Source organism: Myotis brandtii, unplaced genomic scaffold (genome assembly GCF_000412655.1).
Source record: "Myotis brandtii unplaced genomic scaffold, ASM41265v1 scaffold384, whole genome shotgun sequence".
NCBI classification, from domain to species: domain Eukaryota; kingdom Metazoa; phylum Chordata; class Mammalia; order Chiroptera; family Vespertilionidae; genus Myotis; species Myotis brandtii.
Genome location: NW_005364745.1, coordinates 3,406,895 through 3,424,844, shown reverse-complemented (window position 1 = coordinate 3,424,844; position 17,950 = coordinate 3,406,895). Strand labels below are relative to the sequence as shown.

The 17,950-nt window shown below is 51.1% G+C and overlaps 1 protein-coding gene across 3 annotated transcripts in view; it reads left to right on the top strand.

The window, feature by feature from the left end:
* The window catches only part of RAI14 (retinoic acid induced 14), a 106,503-nt gene that overhangs the window by 56,260 nt on the left and 32,293 nt on the right, over positions 1-17,950 (top strand). For 2 of the 3 annotated variants that reach the window (XM_005872604.2, XM_005872603.2), the window contains exons 1-2: positions 436-533; positions 680-810. In XM_005872604.2, the coding sequence (XP_005872666.1) occupies positions 480-533; positions 680-810 (185 nt within the window). In that variant the 5' untranslated portion in view covers positions 436-479. Of the gene's footprint in view, positions 1-435; positions 534-679; positions 811-17,950 lie in introns of those variants that run through there. The other variant, XM_014544890.1, reaches the window with a different exon arrangement.

Here is a 17,950-nt window from a genome sequence, read left to right as displayed (position 1 = left end):
GCACACGATAGCTTTGCTGTCCCTGTGTTCGCATTATTGTTCTCCTGGGGCTGGGGTTTGGCCCAGGAGGTTTGCTCAGAGCTCTTTGATGTTAAGTAGCTCGCTCAAGAAGCAGTTTTGTTTCTGGTGACACTTTGTTGAGTCGGTAGCCTGGACAACTACTTGAAATCAGTACACAGCTCAAAACTGAGGGCCGGAAAGAGTGGCAAAAAAGCAGACAAAAAATTACGTGTATTATAAACCCTCAGCTAGCCTTGAGCCGTTGGCGGTTTGGTTCTGTAACACCGTGGGCCCCGTGAGCTGTGGGCCAGGTCAAAGGCCACTGCTCTGAGAGGCCAGCTGTCGGGTTGAGCTGGAAACAAGCTAATGTGTAAACTGGCCCGGAGGTCTTTGTAAGTTGCCTCATCTCCCCAACTTCAGTTCAAACAAGTACTTTCATTGCAGAGTTTGGTGACGGCTGCTATTTCATTAAACTGTTGATGTTTCCTTTTGGGAAGCCGGCTTTCTTGAGTGCCGCCATGGTGAAGGGGAAGGTATTTTTAAGGCGCCTATTTGTGGGGGAAGAGTTTGATTTGAGCAACAGCAGGGAAGGATGGGAGCAGGAGGCCTGAGGGTCTGCCGTGAGCATGGCCGTGGCCACTGCTGTCTGCTGACACTGTGTCTCCCTTTTGCTCCACAGACCAATGAGTGGAACAAGAACGATGACCGGCTGCTGCAGGCCGTGGAGAACGGAGATGCCGAGAAGGTGGCCTCACTGCTGGGCAAGAAGGGGGCCAGTGCCACCAAACAGGACAGCGAGGGCAAGACCGCGTAAGCTATGAAGAGTGGTTTCTAACTGTGTGGGTTCTCGGTTCTCTGGAACCCCTAGGATCGCAGGGGACCTTCACAAGTGCCTTTAAGGGGCTTTGAGAAATTGCTGTCCCCATACCCCATGTTATTGTATGGAAGAGGGCCTTTCAATCTAGTTCCTTTCTCTTCAGGCTCCAAGTGACACAGGGGGTTTTACCTTGAATGGCTGGATTTATTCCCAAGTATAACCAAAGATTCCACCAGAGGAGAAAGAGCACCAGGATGGCAACCAGCTGATAGCTGGGAAATGAGTTCTATCCTGGCCTTGATACAGCATAAAAGAGAAAGGGTATTTTTTCATAACCGTGAAACCTTACTACTTCTATTATTTTTTTTAAACCCGTTTATAACATAGGTCAGTAATTACATGAGTAGTAGGAATCTTGCTCGCCATAATTAAAGCTATTCGAGTGTGTGTGTGGTGTGTGTGTGTGTGTGTGTGTGTGTGTGTGTGTGTGTGTGTTTCCATCCTTACTCCGGTCGTGCAGTAGAGAAATCATTGACTTTGGAGCCAAATAGACTTCTAATCTGGACCCTATCACGTATCAGTTTTGCAGTCCCGGAATCTCAGTTTGTTCACTGTAAAGTGGAGATGGTGTATTCAACTCCATAGAATTTGTGAGTCTAAAACAAGATACCGACGCTGGGTGGGCGCCCCCAGAGCAGGCTCTGAGACAAGAATCTGAGTGCAGGGAGTTTCTCTCACCAGTGACCCCAGGAAGTGCGCAGTGAGGGGATGAAATAGCCTGCTATTGGCAGGTTACTGCTAGGGTCAACTGGAATGCATTTTCACTGAGAACTTCTGGGAATCTGTTTAGACTTAGAGCAGGGGTTGGCCAACTATGTCCTGCTGTCTGTCTTTGTAAATAAAGTTTTATTGGAATGCAGCCAAGTCCATTATTGATCATTGCCCGTGGCTGCTTCTGCACTATGGAGGCAGATTTGAGTGGTCAGGACAAAGACTGTATCACCCACAAAGCCGAACATTCTAACTGTGGCTTCTTACAGAAAGAGTTTGCTCACCCCAGGTTTGAAGTGTGCCTCGGAGTTACCCACCCAGGGGGTAAGGAAACTGGGGTATCTTTTCCTAATCTCCTATCCCTCCAAGGTTGAGTGCTGCTCTGAGGGACCATATGTTTATGGCCAGAACAAATCCAAGAAGATAATTGGTGGGGCACCTATAGAGATTGATACTGTATGCAAGGAGCTAGCAACAGTACCCAGCCCATAGTAGGCTCTTGATAAAGCCTGTTCCCTTTGCTTCTTAGCCTAGATGAGAGGTTCTCAACCCTGCCACCTTTAGAATAGCCTGGGGTGCTTTAAAAATGACCGATGCCATGCCCACCCCAGATGTCCTGTATCACTTGGTCTGTGGAGAGGACCAGGAATCAATACTTTATGGTGTCCCACGTAGGGTCAACCAGAGAGAACCAGCATCTAGAAACTAGATTGACTCTAGATTGAAGGATCAGTAGTGAGAATAAAGGGCACTTTTTCCTAAGATTGGGCATCACATTTTAGCAACTTTTGCCAACTAAACCCTCTTCCTGACACCCACTAGATCCCATAGCATAGATGCCAACCCTGGTGTTCAGGGAGCCGCACGATAGCTCAGGGTGCTGAGCTCTGTCTAGGGACAGGCTGGTGATTTCAGGGAGAAGCGTTCTCTCTCAGTCCCTGTCTGGTCCTCTAGGAGCTGGGCTTGTCCTCAGCCAAAGCCCCAGGTTGAGCGCCACCCCCGCCCCCAGCTCTGGTTTGCCTTTGCCTTTGCAGAGGCCTATCTGTGGGGTGTGGGGCACAGGGCGCAAACGCAGTGAACTCTGACTTGACAGCCAGGGCTCCCAATAGTGGGCAGGCCTTGGTTGTTGGCTGATGTGTTGAGCCTTCCCAGCCTTCTGTAATTGTTGGTGCTTATCCCTCTTGCCCTCTAGATTAAAATTCTCTTGATAGAAGGGACTGTAACTTTACACGGCTATAATTACACCATTTAGCCCACCGCCGGGCTTGTTGTAGATACCCAGAAAGTATGTGTTGAACGAGTCAATTAACCTTTTCCCACCATGCCCCATGTGGAGTCAGAGCTATTGGATGGACAAGGGCGGAGGCCACTATCCTGAGATTTTTGGTGCTAGACATGGTGCTTTTGGACCACTTCTTGAAGCATTACACAGCTTTCTTGGCTCCTCCTTCCCAGTCCAGCTTTGCAAGTGTCTGCACAAAACCGCCTTTCACAGCTGTGCCAGGGAAAGGGGAGATAACGGTTTATGATAGTTTTGTCTAAGACAGTACCCACTGAAATGAAAATAGAACATTTAGATTAGCAGCTTAGCCACGGTTGTGATCAGCTGAATACATTTATACCTTTGGTTAATAAGGATGTATAGAGGACACAATCAGAGGTTGTTTTCTATTCTCTCTCTTTTCTTTATATTGTGGTAAAATATACATAACATAAGCTTTACCACTTTAACCATAGTAGAGTATACATTTCAGTAGCATTAAGCACATTCACGATGTTGTACAACCATTTTCATTGTCTATGTCCAGATATTTTTCATCATCCCAAGTAAAACCCTGTACCCATTAAGCAGTGACACTTCCCAGCCTCTTTTCCCCTCTCCCTCTCCGTGGCAACCACTAGTCTGCTTTCTCTCTATGCATGTGCCTATTCTGGATATCCTATCTAATAAAAAGGGAATATACTAATTGACCCTCATGCTGTTGCAAAGATGGCGGCGCCCACAGACAGTAAGGAGGGAATATGTTAGTTGACTACCACGCCTTCAAAGATGGTGGCGCCCACAGCCAATAAGGAGGGAATATGCTAATTGACTGCCACGCCCTCAAAGATGGTGGCACCCAGTCCCCTCATCCCCGCCGGGGCAGCAGGTATGTGTGCGGCAAGGCCGGGCTTGCCCCTGAGGGCTCCCAGACTGAGAGAGGGGGCAGGCCGGGCTGAAGGATCCCCCCTCCAGTGCATGAATTTTCATGCACCGGGCCTCTAATTTCATATAAATGGGACCATACAATGTGGGGCCTTTGTCTCTGGCTTCTTTCACTTAGCACAGTGGTTTCAAGGTCCATCTCTGTAGCACGAATCACTTCTTCATCTTACTCTCCTACAGAGCAGTTATACAAAAATGGCCACCTCCATTTTGCAGATGGTAAAACAAAGGTCCACATGATATGGCCTTTGCTGCATTCACTCTGGAACCAGTTCTAGCACGTTCACCTTTGCACGTGCAAGCCCGCCATTTTCCCCTTCGATGACACTTATGTGGAAAGTTAGAACTACATGAAAAAGGGAGAAAGGATGTTTTTTTTTTTCAGTGCACGGTTTTCCAGAGCTACTCATCTGTTAACATTTAATCTTTCTGCTTGGAATATTCTTTTGATGATGACAGCTACTGACTGATAACTACAAGAATTTAAGTGTGAAAGGCACCACAGAATTACATCTATCTGGCTTCATATTTTCTTTCAAATCTAATGGTCTTCGTGTGCAGAATGAGAGGGGCTGTCTCTGGAAACCCTCTCTCCTGTCCTTCCGGCATCATGGAATGATATTAGCCAGGCCAAGGGTGCTCTACAACAGCGAGTCCCGGGCAGTGTGGGTCCCGTGGTGCAGCCTGTCCCCTCGCCCGCCTGCATGTCTGCACTGGAGTTGGCGCGGTCCATGCACCCCTGCCTGCCTGTGCATCGTCTCCCTCGCTTGATCTTCCCGCTGTGGAGACTTTTCTGTTCCTGTGTCTGTTCTTTCCACGGGCGCTGGTGTGGTGCTGACCTGCTGGGAGCGGTTCTGCATGTGTGACAGGCCAGCCCAGCATGTCCCTTCCGCTGGAGCTTTTGGCACCGCTGGCCCTGTGCAGCCCGCACGGCCAGCGTGTCACTGGGACGTGCGTGCAATGTTTTGCATTTGTCTCCTAAGGGCAAGGCCAGGTCATGCACTTGAAAGTTAGGTCCTTGTTGGTACGTGGCCTCATTCTCTGCCTGCTTGTTCGGGTTTACCCTGTGACTTAGCCGCCTGCATGTCAGAATGAGGCTGGAGGCCTATTTTAGGAGCTTTTGTGAAAGCCCACTTTGCTAGTTTGCTCAGTGGCGCACAGTGTTTCTCTGTTGCCTGACAACCTGGAGCCCTGATGTTGGCGTTCGAGGGCCCCCCACTGGCCCAGCCCCTACTTGGCTCAGTGTTGGCTCGCACTCGCCTTTACCGGAGGTGGGGCTGTCTGCGCCCGGCCCTCCCCTCAGGTGAGAAGGTCCAGGTGGCGGCCCAGCTTCTCTGTCCAGTCCAGACGCCTCCCTCTCCGATATGCTCAGTCCTTTTGTGGCTTTTCTTCTCTTTAAGCCACTGCAATCCTAGTTTAGAATTTGATGTGTTTTCTTACATTGAAAGAACAGGGGCAACAGCACAAAAGACTCAGCAGCTCAGGAAAAACCTTCGTTGTCTGAGAGACTTGCATCCCCCACAGCGCGGGAAGCTCGCCGAGGACAGGATCAGGGATGTCTGCACCTGTGCTGGTCTTTTCCACGCTCCTCAGCACAGAAGGGGCGTTGGGTCCGAATTTGTGGGAGCGACTTTTCAGGGTGGTTCTCAGGATAACACACTCTTTTTTGCCGGTGAAAAGCTGGGTAATGCATTAGGGGTGAAGTAGCTGGGGGTCCAAGAGGAAAAGAGCTTTCCTGGTGAATGTCCCAACCCGTCACTTGGCTCCCCCAGCTTCCAGTGCAGTTTAAATAGGAAAATGCTCGGCCTTTCCTCCCTAAACACCAGATGTCCCCCAAAGTCCTGGGAATGAGGCGGCCGACGCAGCCACGTCGGCAGACATTCTCCAGAAGCCTCCCAACCCAAGGTCAGCGACCAGATGGGCGGTTTGGGCATTCTTCAGCCTTTCCCGTCTCTCCCTGCAGCACTGCCTTTAGGGGTGGATAAGAAACCTTGCCTGAAAATTCCCTCCCTCTAAAGCTGGTCAGAGAGGGGCTACAAACGAGTGAAAGCAACCGAATGGCTGGAATTCGTGTAGGAAAGAGTAGAAGGGCGGTGTCCTGGGTCAGGAGAGAACAGGAGGGAGCCGGGCAGAAAGTTGAGCTGCAGGCTGTGTTTGTGGAGCCGGGCCTGGCTTCTCTCCGCCCATCCGTTCCCGTTCCCGGTGGAGGTGAGGAAGTGGGAGGGCTCCCTGGCCCGAGACTTCTGGCCACGGAGCAGTCTAATTGCTTCAAGATGGTCTCCCCTGCATGTGGTGCGCGTTTAGTGAACGTTATGTGTGTTTGTCTTAGGAACAACCAGACTAAATAAAATCACTGCTGGGACTGTAGCATTTGAAGAAATACCACCCAGGCATGTATGTATAGACAGAGAGATAGATATCGTCTGCACACACGGTCCACACTTTAGAAACCTGATCTTTGTGGCTTTGAAAGCAAGAACCTGTGCAAGTATTCTTAAACGACTCTGTGGAGCTTAAATATGAAATACGGGAGGGAGGGAGCCCTTGAATTGTGTAAGTCATGTGACAAGGGGTTTTTCTGGCTGGGGGCTTGGTGCCCTTTGTTGCTGTTTCTCAAAACAGGATGTATTGGGTATTTCATTCCAGCCGTTGAGTCTTAGAAATCAAGTCAATTTGGCTGCCAAGTTAATTTACCTAAAACTGCTAGACTTTGTGTGTAACGTCAGCCTTCCTCCCTGCAAAATCCCCTTCCAGGCAGAGCCACCCTGTCTGTCCTAAGACCTGTTGCCATTGGACAGAGGGATACGCTGAAGGATATAATATAGTTGCTGCTGTAGCAAAGTCACTCTGGTTTGGGTCACCAAGGTTTTTGGAGGTGATGGAACCTCTGCTGCTACCAGCCAACGGGCCCACATGTTTGTTGCGTTAATCCAGCCGTTGGGAGGGACTCCCTGCCTCTGCATTGTTCCAAACCTTATCGTAAGCGCAGCCCGAGGAGGAGGAAACGGGGTCCTCATCTAGAAGATGCACAGCATCTCGCTGAGGAGACAAGACGGACGGCTGTCCTGCTCACTGTAAAATCCTCGACTGCAAGGGGTGCAAGAAGGGGAGAGACGGGGACGCACTGCGGTAGCTGCGCATGCTTCCTGGCCCAGGTGTGCTGGGAGGTGGGCCTTGCAGGGTGGGTCAGGAGGACTGGGCGGGTGCAGGGAAGAGACGCCAGTGTTAGTGCTGGTCCCAGCATGAGGCCATCCCGAACTAAAGGAAAAACAGCGACACTGTGACCATTGCTTCCTTTTCTCCTTGAAGGGCTTATCATTGCAGTTCAAGGTCAGGGCCCCCCTGGACACTAGACCAGTGGTTCTCAACTTGACTCCCATTAGAATCACCTGACAGCTTTGAAAAATGCTGGGTGGCCCCCTCAGAGATACCTGTGTCGTGAGCGTGGGGTGCAGTCTGCGCCCGGGGATTTTCAAAGCACCAGGTGACTTGAATGCTCAGCCCAAACCAAGAACCGCGGCACTGCATGTTGAGACCTGGGTTTCCCAGCCCAGAGCTTCCCAGCAGGTCCCACCCCCTGAGAGCTGACAGGTGGGTGGAGGGAGGTGGGAGCCCATGTGTGTGTGTGTGTAATGCTGTGCACAAAATAAAATTAAAATGAAAACTAAATTTGGGCTTAAAGTGTATGATGTCAAAGTAATACAATTCACGAGCTTTTTAAAGGGAAATAGGGTATGTTAAAGCCGAACAGATCTTATTGCAAAATTGTGCTTTAGAGGGAAGACTTGTAACCACAGAAGTGGTGCAAACGGATGAGAACTGAATGGGAAATTGAGAACTACACTGAGAAAATATTGGTGGGTAACCGGATTTTTCCTTCTCAAACTGTTTTCAAAGCCGGATTAAGTATATTGAGGCTGAAGGGCTTCAGACACTCAGCTGGGTCATGTTCAGAGCTGAAGCAGACTGCCTCTCCCCCTCCCTCCGTCCTCTGGCGTGCCCCCCACCGGCTGGACCCGCTCCCGCAGGCGGAGGTCAGTGGAGCCTGGGAACTAGTAGCGAGTTGTGATGGAGAGCAGAGCCGGGCGGATGGGCGTGGGTCCCACCCACCAGGCAGTGACCTCCACTCCGTCTAACCCCACGGGAGAGGGCACCTGGAGCAGGCGGTTCTCACGCTGACAGCATCCAGGCAGTTCAAGGGTCGAGGCACACAGATCACTTAGCACGCGCCTGTCCTTTAGACACATTCCTGTTCCTCCCCAGGGTCCCTGGAATGCCTGCCTTCCCGGATGCCACTGCCACCGCCCCTCCCACCGAGTCTTGCGTGTCATTCAAGGCCCAGCTTGCCGTCTCCTCCACGAAGCCCTTTCTGCTTTCCAAAGCGATTGGACTGGTGGTCGCCACTGTCTCCTCAGCCATCTGGGATTGATGGGTCTCAGTTACCTGTGTCCTTCTCTCATCCCTGTTAGTAGACTGTCAGGGTCAGAGTTCATTCTCAGGCGGTTAATGAGAAAGGAATCGTTGTGAATCATGTTAATCCCGAGTGCCCCGCTGCTGGGCTAGGGGCTTCCTCCGTGTGACGCAGTCGGTCAACACCCTCGTTCATTCTTTCCCCCATTTTAAAGGCCGTCCGTTTCCCCGGGGTGTTTCTCACCTGGTCCCCTCAGTCACCCTGGAGTAATTCAGGAAGAAGAACGTGCGGGTGAACAAGGTTCAGGAATTAGCACAAGTTGCCTGCTCTGGGCTTTCGGTGCTGAGGCTGGGGGTCTGTCGTGACCACAGGAGACAAACCTCTCTATCTGCCCTGATGGAGATTTCCTGCAGCCCCAGGGCTATTTCCAGGTGGCGTTTTGAGGCCAGGCCATCCTGAAGAGCTAACGCTCGGCTGCAATGCCGTGGGGTCTGTTAGATCTGAAGATGTCGTCTTTCATCCGCGTCTCCTCCCTCCTGTCCCCAGGAGGTCTCTGTCCCCAGAAGGTAGCCCTGCCGATTCTGTGAGCCCGTCGTGAGCACTTCAGACAGGAACCCTATTTTTGCAGCCTTTGTTCTCTCTCATGCAGCCGCCTTTGATTATATCCACCTGGAACACAGAGCAGGAAAGGGCAACCAGTGTCCCATTTCTCAGCCTTCCTGCCACTTGGGTTCCTCGCAGAAGCAGCGATGGAGTCTCTGTTGCGCCTGCTTTTGACATCACTGACAGCCCGGCAGCCCCACCGCTGCTCCCCAGGGGCTTTCTCTCTGGGCTGATGGGGTGGGTCCCCGCTGGCGGAGTAGAATTTAGTTCCAAGGCGTTGTAACTAGAAGCTCTTAGAGAGTCCGTACTGCCTGTCTTGCCCTCAGATTACAATCTGAAATGGGAATCCAGACCCTTCAGGATGAAGGGGTGCCCCGCTGAAATGTTTGGTGTGGACGGGGCCTCACTGGAGCTCGGTGACCTCATTAGAATGTACACGGTGCAGCGCTGACTTTGAGAACTTGGCAGAGGCCTCCGTGACCACATGGACAGGTGAATAAACTGAGGCCAGTGAACTTGAGTGACTTTGTTGTCACATAGGAGGGATGGCAGAGCTGAGACCGAAGCCAAAGAACGCTGGTTTTTAGTTCCTACTTCTTCCTACTGTGCCGGTGGTGGGAAAAACAAACCTGCATCAGAATCACCTGGGAGGCTTGTTAGACCAGATTGCTGGGCTCCACCCCTGAGTCAGGGCCGGAGCCCCAAAATTTTCGTTTCTAACAAGTTCCTTGCTGATGTGCTGGTCTGGGCACCACACTTTGTACCATGTCGGGTAGCAAAATCAAGCTTATCCTATATAATAAAAGGGCAATATGCAAATTGACCCTGAAGGCAGAACGACCAATCACTATGACGCGCACTGACCACCAGAGGTCAGATGCTCAACACAGGAGCTGCCCCCTGGTGGTCATTGTGCTCCCACAGGGGGAGCATCGCTCAGCCACAAGCCAGGCTGACTGCTGCGAGCGCAGCGGCGGTGGCAAGAGCCTCTCCTGCCTCCTCGGCAGCACTAAGGCTCTCTGACTGCAGCTTAGGCCCGCTCTCCGCCATCAGTCGGACATCCCCCAAGGGCTCCCGGGCTGCCAGAGGGATGTCTGACTGCCAGCTTAGGCCAGGCTGAGGGACACCCTCCCCACCCCCCCCCGTGCACAAATTTTCATGCACCGGGCCTCTAGTGATAACATAAAGGACAGCTTCTCCCTAAGAACTTACATTAGAACCCGAGAAATACATGGTTATGCAGGTTTATGGGTGTGTCTTGGTTTAAGGAAACTCAGAATAGAAACTTTAAACTAAAAAAGCAAATTCAAAACTAAAGATTCACATTACCTTACCCCCTCCCCCCCAAAATCACTTCTAACTGCCTGGAAAATTGCAGTAGGCAAGACACAGTCTCTGCCCTCACGGGCCATACAGTCTAACGGGCACACAGACCCTAAGCATGGGCCTCTCAGGTAACGTCAGGGACACAGGAAATTGAAGAGGCTGGGGCCACTCTGAATACACGTGGGAGTGAAGGGCCTTCTGAGCAGACTCCTGTGTGTGAGCGGATTCCTGAAGGGAGTGAGGGACCGAGCCGTGCGCTTTCCTGGAGCTGTTGTCTTGGTGGAGGGAACAGCAAGGCAAAGGCCCCGAGGTGGGAGGGTGTTTGGTGTGAATGGAGAGAGCGGGAAGGTGAGGTTGGATGGGAGCCTGTGGGCCATGGGGGGGAATTTGGGTTAAATCCTGAGTTTAAGTACTTAATGTCCCTGATTTGTTTTTAATATGATTTAATACCATGTTCTCCCCTCAGAAAGATGTCGTACAAAAGGAATGCAATTCAAGGGCCGGCGATGTTAGGTGTTTGGGCAATGCTGGCGCTCTCAAGGGATCCTGAAAGCTGGTTATTGGCATGAAGTATTTCAGAGTCTTACCCTAGGGACCCCCTCCCTTGGGTAGAAAGAGATTTTCAGAGGAAAGAAGGGAGACATAAGCACATCCAGGAAAAGCTGCTCTTGGCGTCAGGGCAGCGAATGCAAGCCCTGATCTTTGACACATTCCCTGGCTCTCTGGGCCTCAGTGTCTTCATCTGTGAGATGGGGGCGTTAGACGAGTTTATCCTTCTGAACCCTCTGACTGTGGGAATCTGGGCCTGGCTAGTCCGGGTAGGGTTTGGTGCGTGGTCATTTCTTGGTGTGGGCGTGTGGTTTGCCTGATTTAAGGAGTGAATGTGGGTGCAGAGGCAGTGGAAGGAAATAGAAGCGCGGACGTGGCAGCCCCCTGTTCATTCCTGACTTCACCGCCAGCGCTTCTGGGACCAGGAGCTGGAGCGGATGATGGGGACCAGGAAGAGTTTGGTCCGAGTAAAATTTCTGTGAATGGATGTGCCTGAAAAATCAAAGTCTCTTCAAAGCAACCCCGCGAGTGTGTCTGGCCTCCAGCTCTGTGCTTCAGCGGGCAACCCGAAACCAGGATTGTTTGTTATTGCTCCGAAAGATCGCAGGAACTTTCCAGGCGGCCACTCGCGGCTCTGGAGTAGCCGCAGCTCGAGTCAGCTTCGGGTGAAGGGCCTTGAGAAATAGCCCAGCCTCGTCCCCACAGCGCTTATGTCGGGAAGGTTTGCACAACGCGCCGAGGGCTGGTAGGAAGTGGAACCTCCAGGGCAGGCTCTGTTTGCCTCTGCGCTCCAGTTACACTCCTGCCTGCCCGTGGGAGAGCCTCAGCGGCCCCCGTGAGAAGCCAGTGTTTGCTTTTTGGCCGGAGGCTTTCATTTTTCCAGTTTAAACTTTGTTTTTTAAAGAGCCGCCCAGCCAGTAAGTGATATTCTGCAGCGTTGCCCAGTCTGCAGAGATTTAACAAGCACGGCGATCGCCTGGCACGGCGGTGAAGGGCCAACGCCGCGGGCAGGATGCCCAGGTTAGGATCCAGGCTCCCTGCCTGTTAGTTCTGGGACTTCGGACCAGTTTCCAGACTTCTCTGTGCCTCAGTTTCCTCCTCTGTAAAATGGGGGTGATAACATGACCCCTCCCGTAGGTTGGCTGGGATTGTAATGAGTTCAGACACCGCTAGTGCCTTGAGTTCTAATAGATCCGCTGCTGTTACTATTGATGAGGTTGGTATTTAATTTCCTTGCTGTAGAGCTGAGGGAGCTGAGGTTCAGTGCCTCAGCCACGATGCCGATGCCGATGCCGGAGCAACAAGGCCGCAAGCCCAGCATGGCACCCGGCCTCCAGGCCACTCCCCTCCCTCTGCTGGCTCCTCCACCCCCTTCACCGGCATCCGGCTGCCTATCAGGCTACTGGGAACATCAGGGAGTTGACCTTCTCTGGCGGGTGAGAGAGCAGGGTGGGGAGATGGGGAGTCACAAAACTCTTAAGCACAGAAACCTTGGGAACTTTCCAAGTGACAAAAGCAGAGACATTCCAGCGATTGGTAAGCGGCAAAGGGATCAGAGTCGTATTACGTAAGTCTCAGGCTGCTCTGTTTGTGCCTTTCAGATGCATCTCTGTCTCAGGGCCCAGCCGAGCTTTAGACACAAGCGAAACATCCCCAATTGCAATGACCCTTTAATCCGCGTGGGTTCCCTTTGTGTGGAACACATCACGAGATTGTCTTTCAGGCGAAGGGATTATGTTTTCAAACGAACCTTGAAACAGTGGGTGCCTGGGTAAGAATGATGGCGGCGATCTGTACTTGTCATCCACGGAGAGGTGCTGTCAAACGTCGTGTCCATGTGATGTGCGTCAGCTGGGAACCTTGTACATGTGCGGTGGGGACGGAGCCTGCTATTCTTTGCTTTGCTTTGCTTTCTTTTCCCCAATATATATTTTTTTATTTCAGAGAGGAAGGGATAGAGATAGAAACATCAATGATGAGAGAGAATCACTGATCGGCTGCCTCCTGCACGCCCCCTACTGGGGATTGAGCCTGCAACCCGGGCATGTGCCCTGACCAGGAATCAAACCCTGACCTCCTGGTTCATAGGTCGACGCTCAAACCCTGAGCCACACTGGCTGGGCTGAGCCTGCATGTCTAACAAGCTCCTGGTCCATGGGCCACTCTTGGAGGAGTGCTGTCACTGAGCTCCAGTAGAGCCTGGAGAGCCAGCCTGCTGTATCCTTGGGCCGGGGCCAGCCGCCCAGTCTCTGGGCCTGGGGTGAGAGGAGTGGTTAGAAGGTTTTTATACCCCTCCCTCCTCCACTGCATTCTTGACCTGTCTAAAGGCAAAGATAAGCCAACAAAACCTCTTGTGAGATACATTGCTATTATACTCTTAAGTGACATTTCTTGTCTTTGAAAGAAAGGCCACAGTAGATGAGTGGATAAAGAAGCTGTGGTACATTTATGGAACGTTATGCAGCTGTGAAAAAGAAGGATCTCTTACCCTTTGAGACAGCGTGGAGGGACCTGGAGAGTGTTATGCTAAAGCGAAATAAACCGGTCAGAGAAAGACTAGTATCATGTGACCTCACTCACATGTAGACTCTAATGAACAACATAAACTGATGAACAAAACAGATCCAGAGACATGGCGGGGGGTGGGGGAGACAGAAAGAAATTAACCAAAGAACTCATATGCATATGTGCATACCAATGGACACAGACAATAGTGTGGTGAAGGGGTGGGGGATAGGAGCAGGGTGGAGGGGGTTAATGGGGAAACAGGGGACATCTTTTCAACAATAAATACTTTCAACAGTAAAGATAAATTTTTTAAAAAAAGGAAAGGCCACACTTTTAAATTAGGAATAAAAGCCCCTATAGAGCCAGAGCCAGAGATGTTCTGAATTTGCATTGCATTCACTCTTATGTCTTTCTAAGGGGAAATTTCAGCTGATAATGAACTGAAAAGAGTTTATTAAGAAAGACTTGAGCGTTTCCCCTCTGGAAGATTTAGACTGTAATTAAAATTCGCATCTCCTAAATGAAAGCCTGCCGGACGGTAACCAGTCTTGGCTGCGATGTGGAGACCCCAGAGCCCTCCTGCGTCCTTGCTGGGACGTGAGATGATGCGGCAGCTTTAGAGAACCGCTCAGCACTTTTCCGCAGCTAAACTTGGTCCCTGCAGGGCTCGGCAGGCAGTTCCTCTGCCAGGTACCTACCCACTGGAATTAAACACACAGACTCTTGTACACGAACGGCTTAGCAGCATTCTTCCCAATAACCCAAAAGTATCTGAATGACCGTGACCAATGAATGGATGCACAAAGTGTGGTGTATGCATGCAATGGAATATTTTTAAGGAAAGAGTGGAGTGCTGAGACATGCTACAACACGGGTGAACCTTGAAAGCGTGCCAAAGGAAAGAAGCTAGACACAAAAGCCCATGATACCATCTTCATGACATGACCAGAATGGGCAAGCCTGCAGAGGCAGCGTGGAGGTTGGGGATTGCCAGGGGCTGGGGTGGCATGGGAGAAGCAAGGGCTGCTCATGGGTACAGGCCTTGTATTTTACGGTGATGAACACATTCTGGAGCTAGAGAGTGCTGCTGGGCACAGCTTTGTGAATAGACGAAGAATAACAGAATTGTACATTTTTAAATTAGGAATTTTATCAATGCAAAGACTAAAACGTGCTCCTGCTTCTCCAGTCTTTAATGTGCCTTAATGGAATGATATTCAGCATCACACTTTTGTTTTTAATGGACAATCAGAATGTCAGTGCCTCAACCCAGCACTATGGACAGTTTGGACGAGGTAGGTACGTGGTGGTTGTGGGGAGCTGTGGGGTGCATTGTAGAGTGTTTGCCAGCATCTCTGTCCCCTAGACATTCAATGCCAGTAGAATGCCCCCACCCTTCTCCCTCACATAATCAGAAATATCTCCAGACATTGCCAGACGTGCAGGAGGAGGGCAGCACCCTCACCCCCAGTGGTGAACCTCGGGCGTGTCTTCCATCCTCCACTAAAAGCCGAGACCCACGAGGCAGGGGCTGTGTTTTCTCCACATGTTTCTCAGGGCTCAGAACAGTGCCTGGCACATCAGTACCGCAGTCTCAGAGGCAACAGAGGAGGGAACGGATATATGTAGCTACAGCTGTGCTTATAAAAATACACAACTATAGACATAGGAAAGCTGCCCCAGACTTGGGTTAGTTTCAGTACCCTAGAATCAACGTGGTCAAGAACAATATCCTTGTTCTAGGATGGGGACGCATTCAGCCACCTACTGCTTGGCCTCCCATCTCACCCCAGTCTGCACACTCCAGATGCAGGTGTGTCCTTTCACCAGTTCTCCAGGACACAGGCCACCAGGGGCCACCGGCCATGCTCTTTGCTAGTAGTTGCTGACCTGGGACACCATCTGGTCCCTAAGCCGAGGCAACCCCACAGATGCCTGTCTGCCATCCGGACAGGGGTCGCCCCAGCCCATCCGTCACCTGGACGCCACCACTGAGATGCCCACACTTACCAGTCACTGCACGAGAAAGGAAACCTACTCCTGCCACCTGCAATCAGGTTCTGTCGCTGATGAACCACGTGTTTCCACCCGACAGCACCCAGCGTTCCACTTGAGTGTCCTATTAAAGCTTGGCTCCGCTTCTCGCTCACCTTCAGAGGCTAATGCTAAGGACTCGCTGCTGCCAGCCCTGCTGTGGGGATTATCACTTCCACCCGCGGTGCCAGAAAGCTGGCCGCTCAAGTGTGGGCTTGAGACAAGGCGTGGAGGGTGTTTTGTTGCCTGCAACTGTCCACAACTTTGTTCCTGAGTTTCCATTCAATGGCAGAGCACTTAGCTTTTTGTTGTTGTTGTTAATCCTCACCCAAGGATATGTTCCCATTGATCTTTTAGGGAGAGTGGAAGAGAGAGGGAAAAACAGAGAGAAACATGGATGTGAGAGAAACACATCAATTGGTTGCCTCTGGCACATGCCCCAACCAGGGCCTGGGCCGGGGAAGAGCCTGCAGCCAAGATACATGCCCTTGACCGGAGTTGAACCCAGGACCCTTTGGTCTACAGGCCAGTGCTCTGTCCACTGAGCCAAACTGGCTAGGGCCGTGGTAGGCAAACCGCGGCTCACGAGCCACATGCGGCTCTTTGGCCCCTTGAGTGTGGCTCTTCCACAAAATACCACGTGTGGGCGCGCACGTACAGTGCGATAGAAACTTCGTGGCCCATGCGCAGAAGTCGGTATTTTGTGGAAGAGCCACAATCAAGGGGCCAAAGAGCCGCATGTGGCTCGCGAGGCACGGTTTGCCGACCACTGGGCTAGGGTGAGCATTTAGCTTTTATTCTCTCTCCTTTTTTCCTCCCTCCCTCCCTCCCGCTCTCCCTCTCTCCCTCTTTCTTTTCTCCCTCCTTCATTTCCTAAGCAGAGGTGGTTCTAATTCAACGTCTGCTAGCCTGTCTTCTGGACATTGAAATAAAGTCCAGCATGTCCCAGACTGTCTTGCTTGTTATTCCCTGGAATATGCCCACTATGCCCATTTCAGAGCATAGTGGCACGTACAACTGCGCGCACTCCTGTGTTGGTTCTTCCTTCAAGACCTCATTCGCAGTGTAATGTCTGAATTTTGGCATTTCTTTATTGCACCGTGGGACATTCTAGACTGGTGCTGGCTGTCATTTAAGTCAGTTGGTTTTCTTATCCTTGGAGAGATGTATTCTTGAACCTTTGAAATTGGTTCCTATTTTGGCCTAAGACTATATCAGAAAGCTTTTTAGAAGTCACTTGTCAGATGCCATGTAATTAAAGTGATCTGGCACATTCTCCCATCAAAGCGTTTTAGCCAAAATACCCACATGTCTTAAATAATCAACTCTGTTATATGTGGAGTTGAGACTTTTTTTTAAAGCCTCGCTTTGCCTTTACAAATATTTATAATCAAATAATATCCACCATGTACCCAGTGGGTGGTCACACACAAAATACCCGACACGGACGGCCTTCAGGGTCCCAGCAGGAAGCAGGTAGCACCCTTATTTGGGATGGGTGACTCGGGGTGAAGAAAGGCACTGCTTACACATTTGTGGTGGGTTAAACCAGCAAGGCTGGGACAGCAGCCCTGAGAAGTAACGGTGAGCATCGCTTCCCATCTGAAGGCGCAAGGAGAGAGAGCAGTTCCCAAATGTGGAAGGAGAGCCAGTGCACAGAATGCGGGCTTCCCAGAGGAGGCAGCCACTGCCAGGGTGTGGCCTGGCGGGGAGAGAGGAGGGGTGATGCCCTGCACTCGTCTCTCATCCTCTTGTCTCTTGTAAGTGTCTTCCATTGGTTGGACCCAACCAGAAGCCGAAGGACAAGGCCGCCCACTGGGTGCAGTGCATGAGAGGCCTGCCTCCTGGGCCGCAGCCCCGGGGACAGGGCTGGAGGAGCAGGCAGAGCACAGCACGGGCGCGTGTCCCCCAAGAGCAAGTTAAATAGCGTGTTTCTTTTTTTTTAAATATATTTTATTGATTTTTTACAGAGCGGAAGGGAGAGGGATAGAGAGTTAGAAACATCAATGAGAGAGAAACATCGATCAGCTGCCTCCTGCACACCCCCTACTGGGGATGTGCCCGCAACCAAGGTACATGCCCTTGACCGGAATCGAACCTGGGACCCTTGAGTCCGCAGGCTGACGCTCTATCCACTGAGCCAAACCGGTTAGGGCTAAATAGCATGTTTCTTGACTGTGCTCCCATTTCCCGGAAATGCATCTCCTGGGAGAAGGCGTGATGACACATAGGGGAGTTCCTTGTCTGTCTGGGAAGATGAATCGGAAACTTCTGGCAAAATGACCAGCTCTTCCTTTTTAGGCGTATCCTCCTCTCATGCTCCTGGGTTTTAGAAAGTAGAGCCGCAGCTTTTATGTGCCATATAAACACAACAGACACCTGAGAGTTAGAGTGTTATTTGAAAAACACCTTTAATCAAATCCTGTCAGTGAAAGTGATGTTAGCTGAAAGCATGCTGTTAGGTCAAGCAGTGTACAAGGGCAAGCCCGGTATCCACCCTCATATAATTGGCAGTTTTTAGGTATATCTGTTAGTATTTTGTTTATCTGGAAGAGCATTGATGCTGATGTTTTAGGTGAAATATGTGAGAAATTTATGCATTTGGAAAAGACTGTCATCATTTTATTTTCTCAGCAGGACACAGTATTCTACCAAGAGAGGAAAGATGAAACAAAATCTCTCTCTCTCTCTCTCTCTCTCTCTCTCTCTCTCTCTCTCTCCCTCC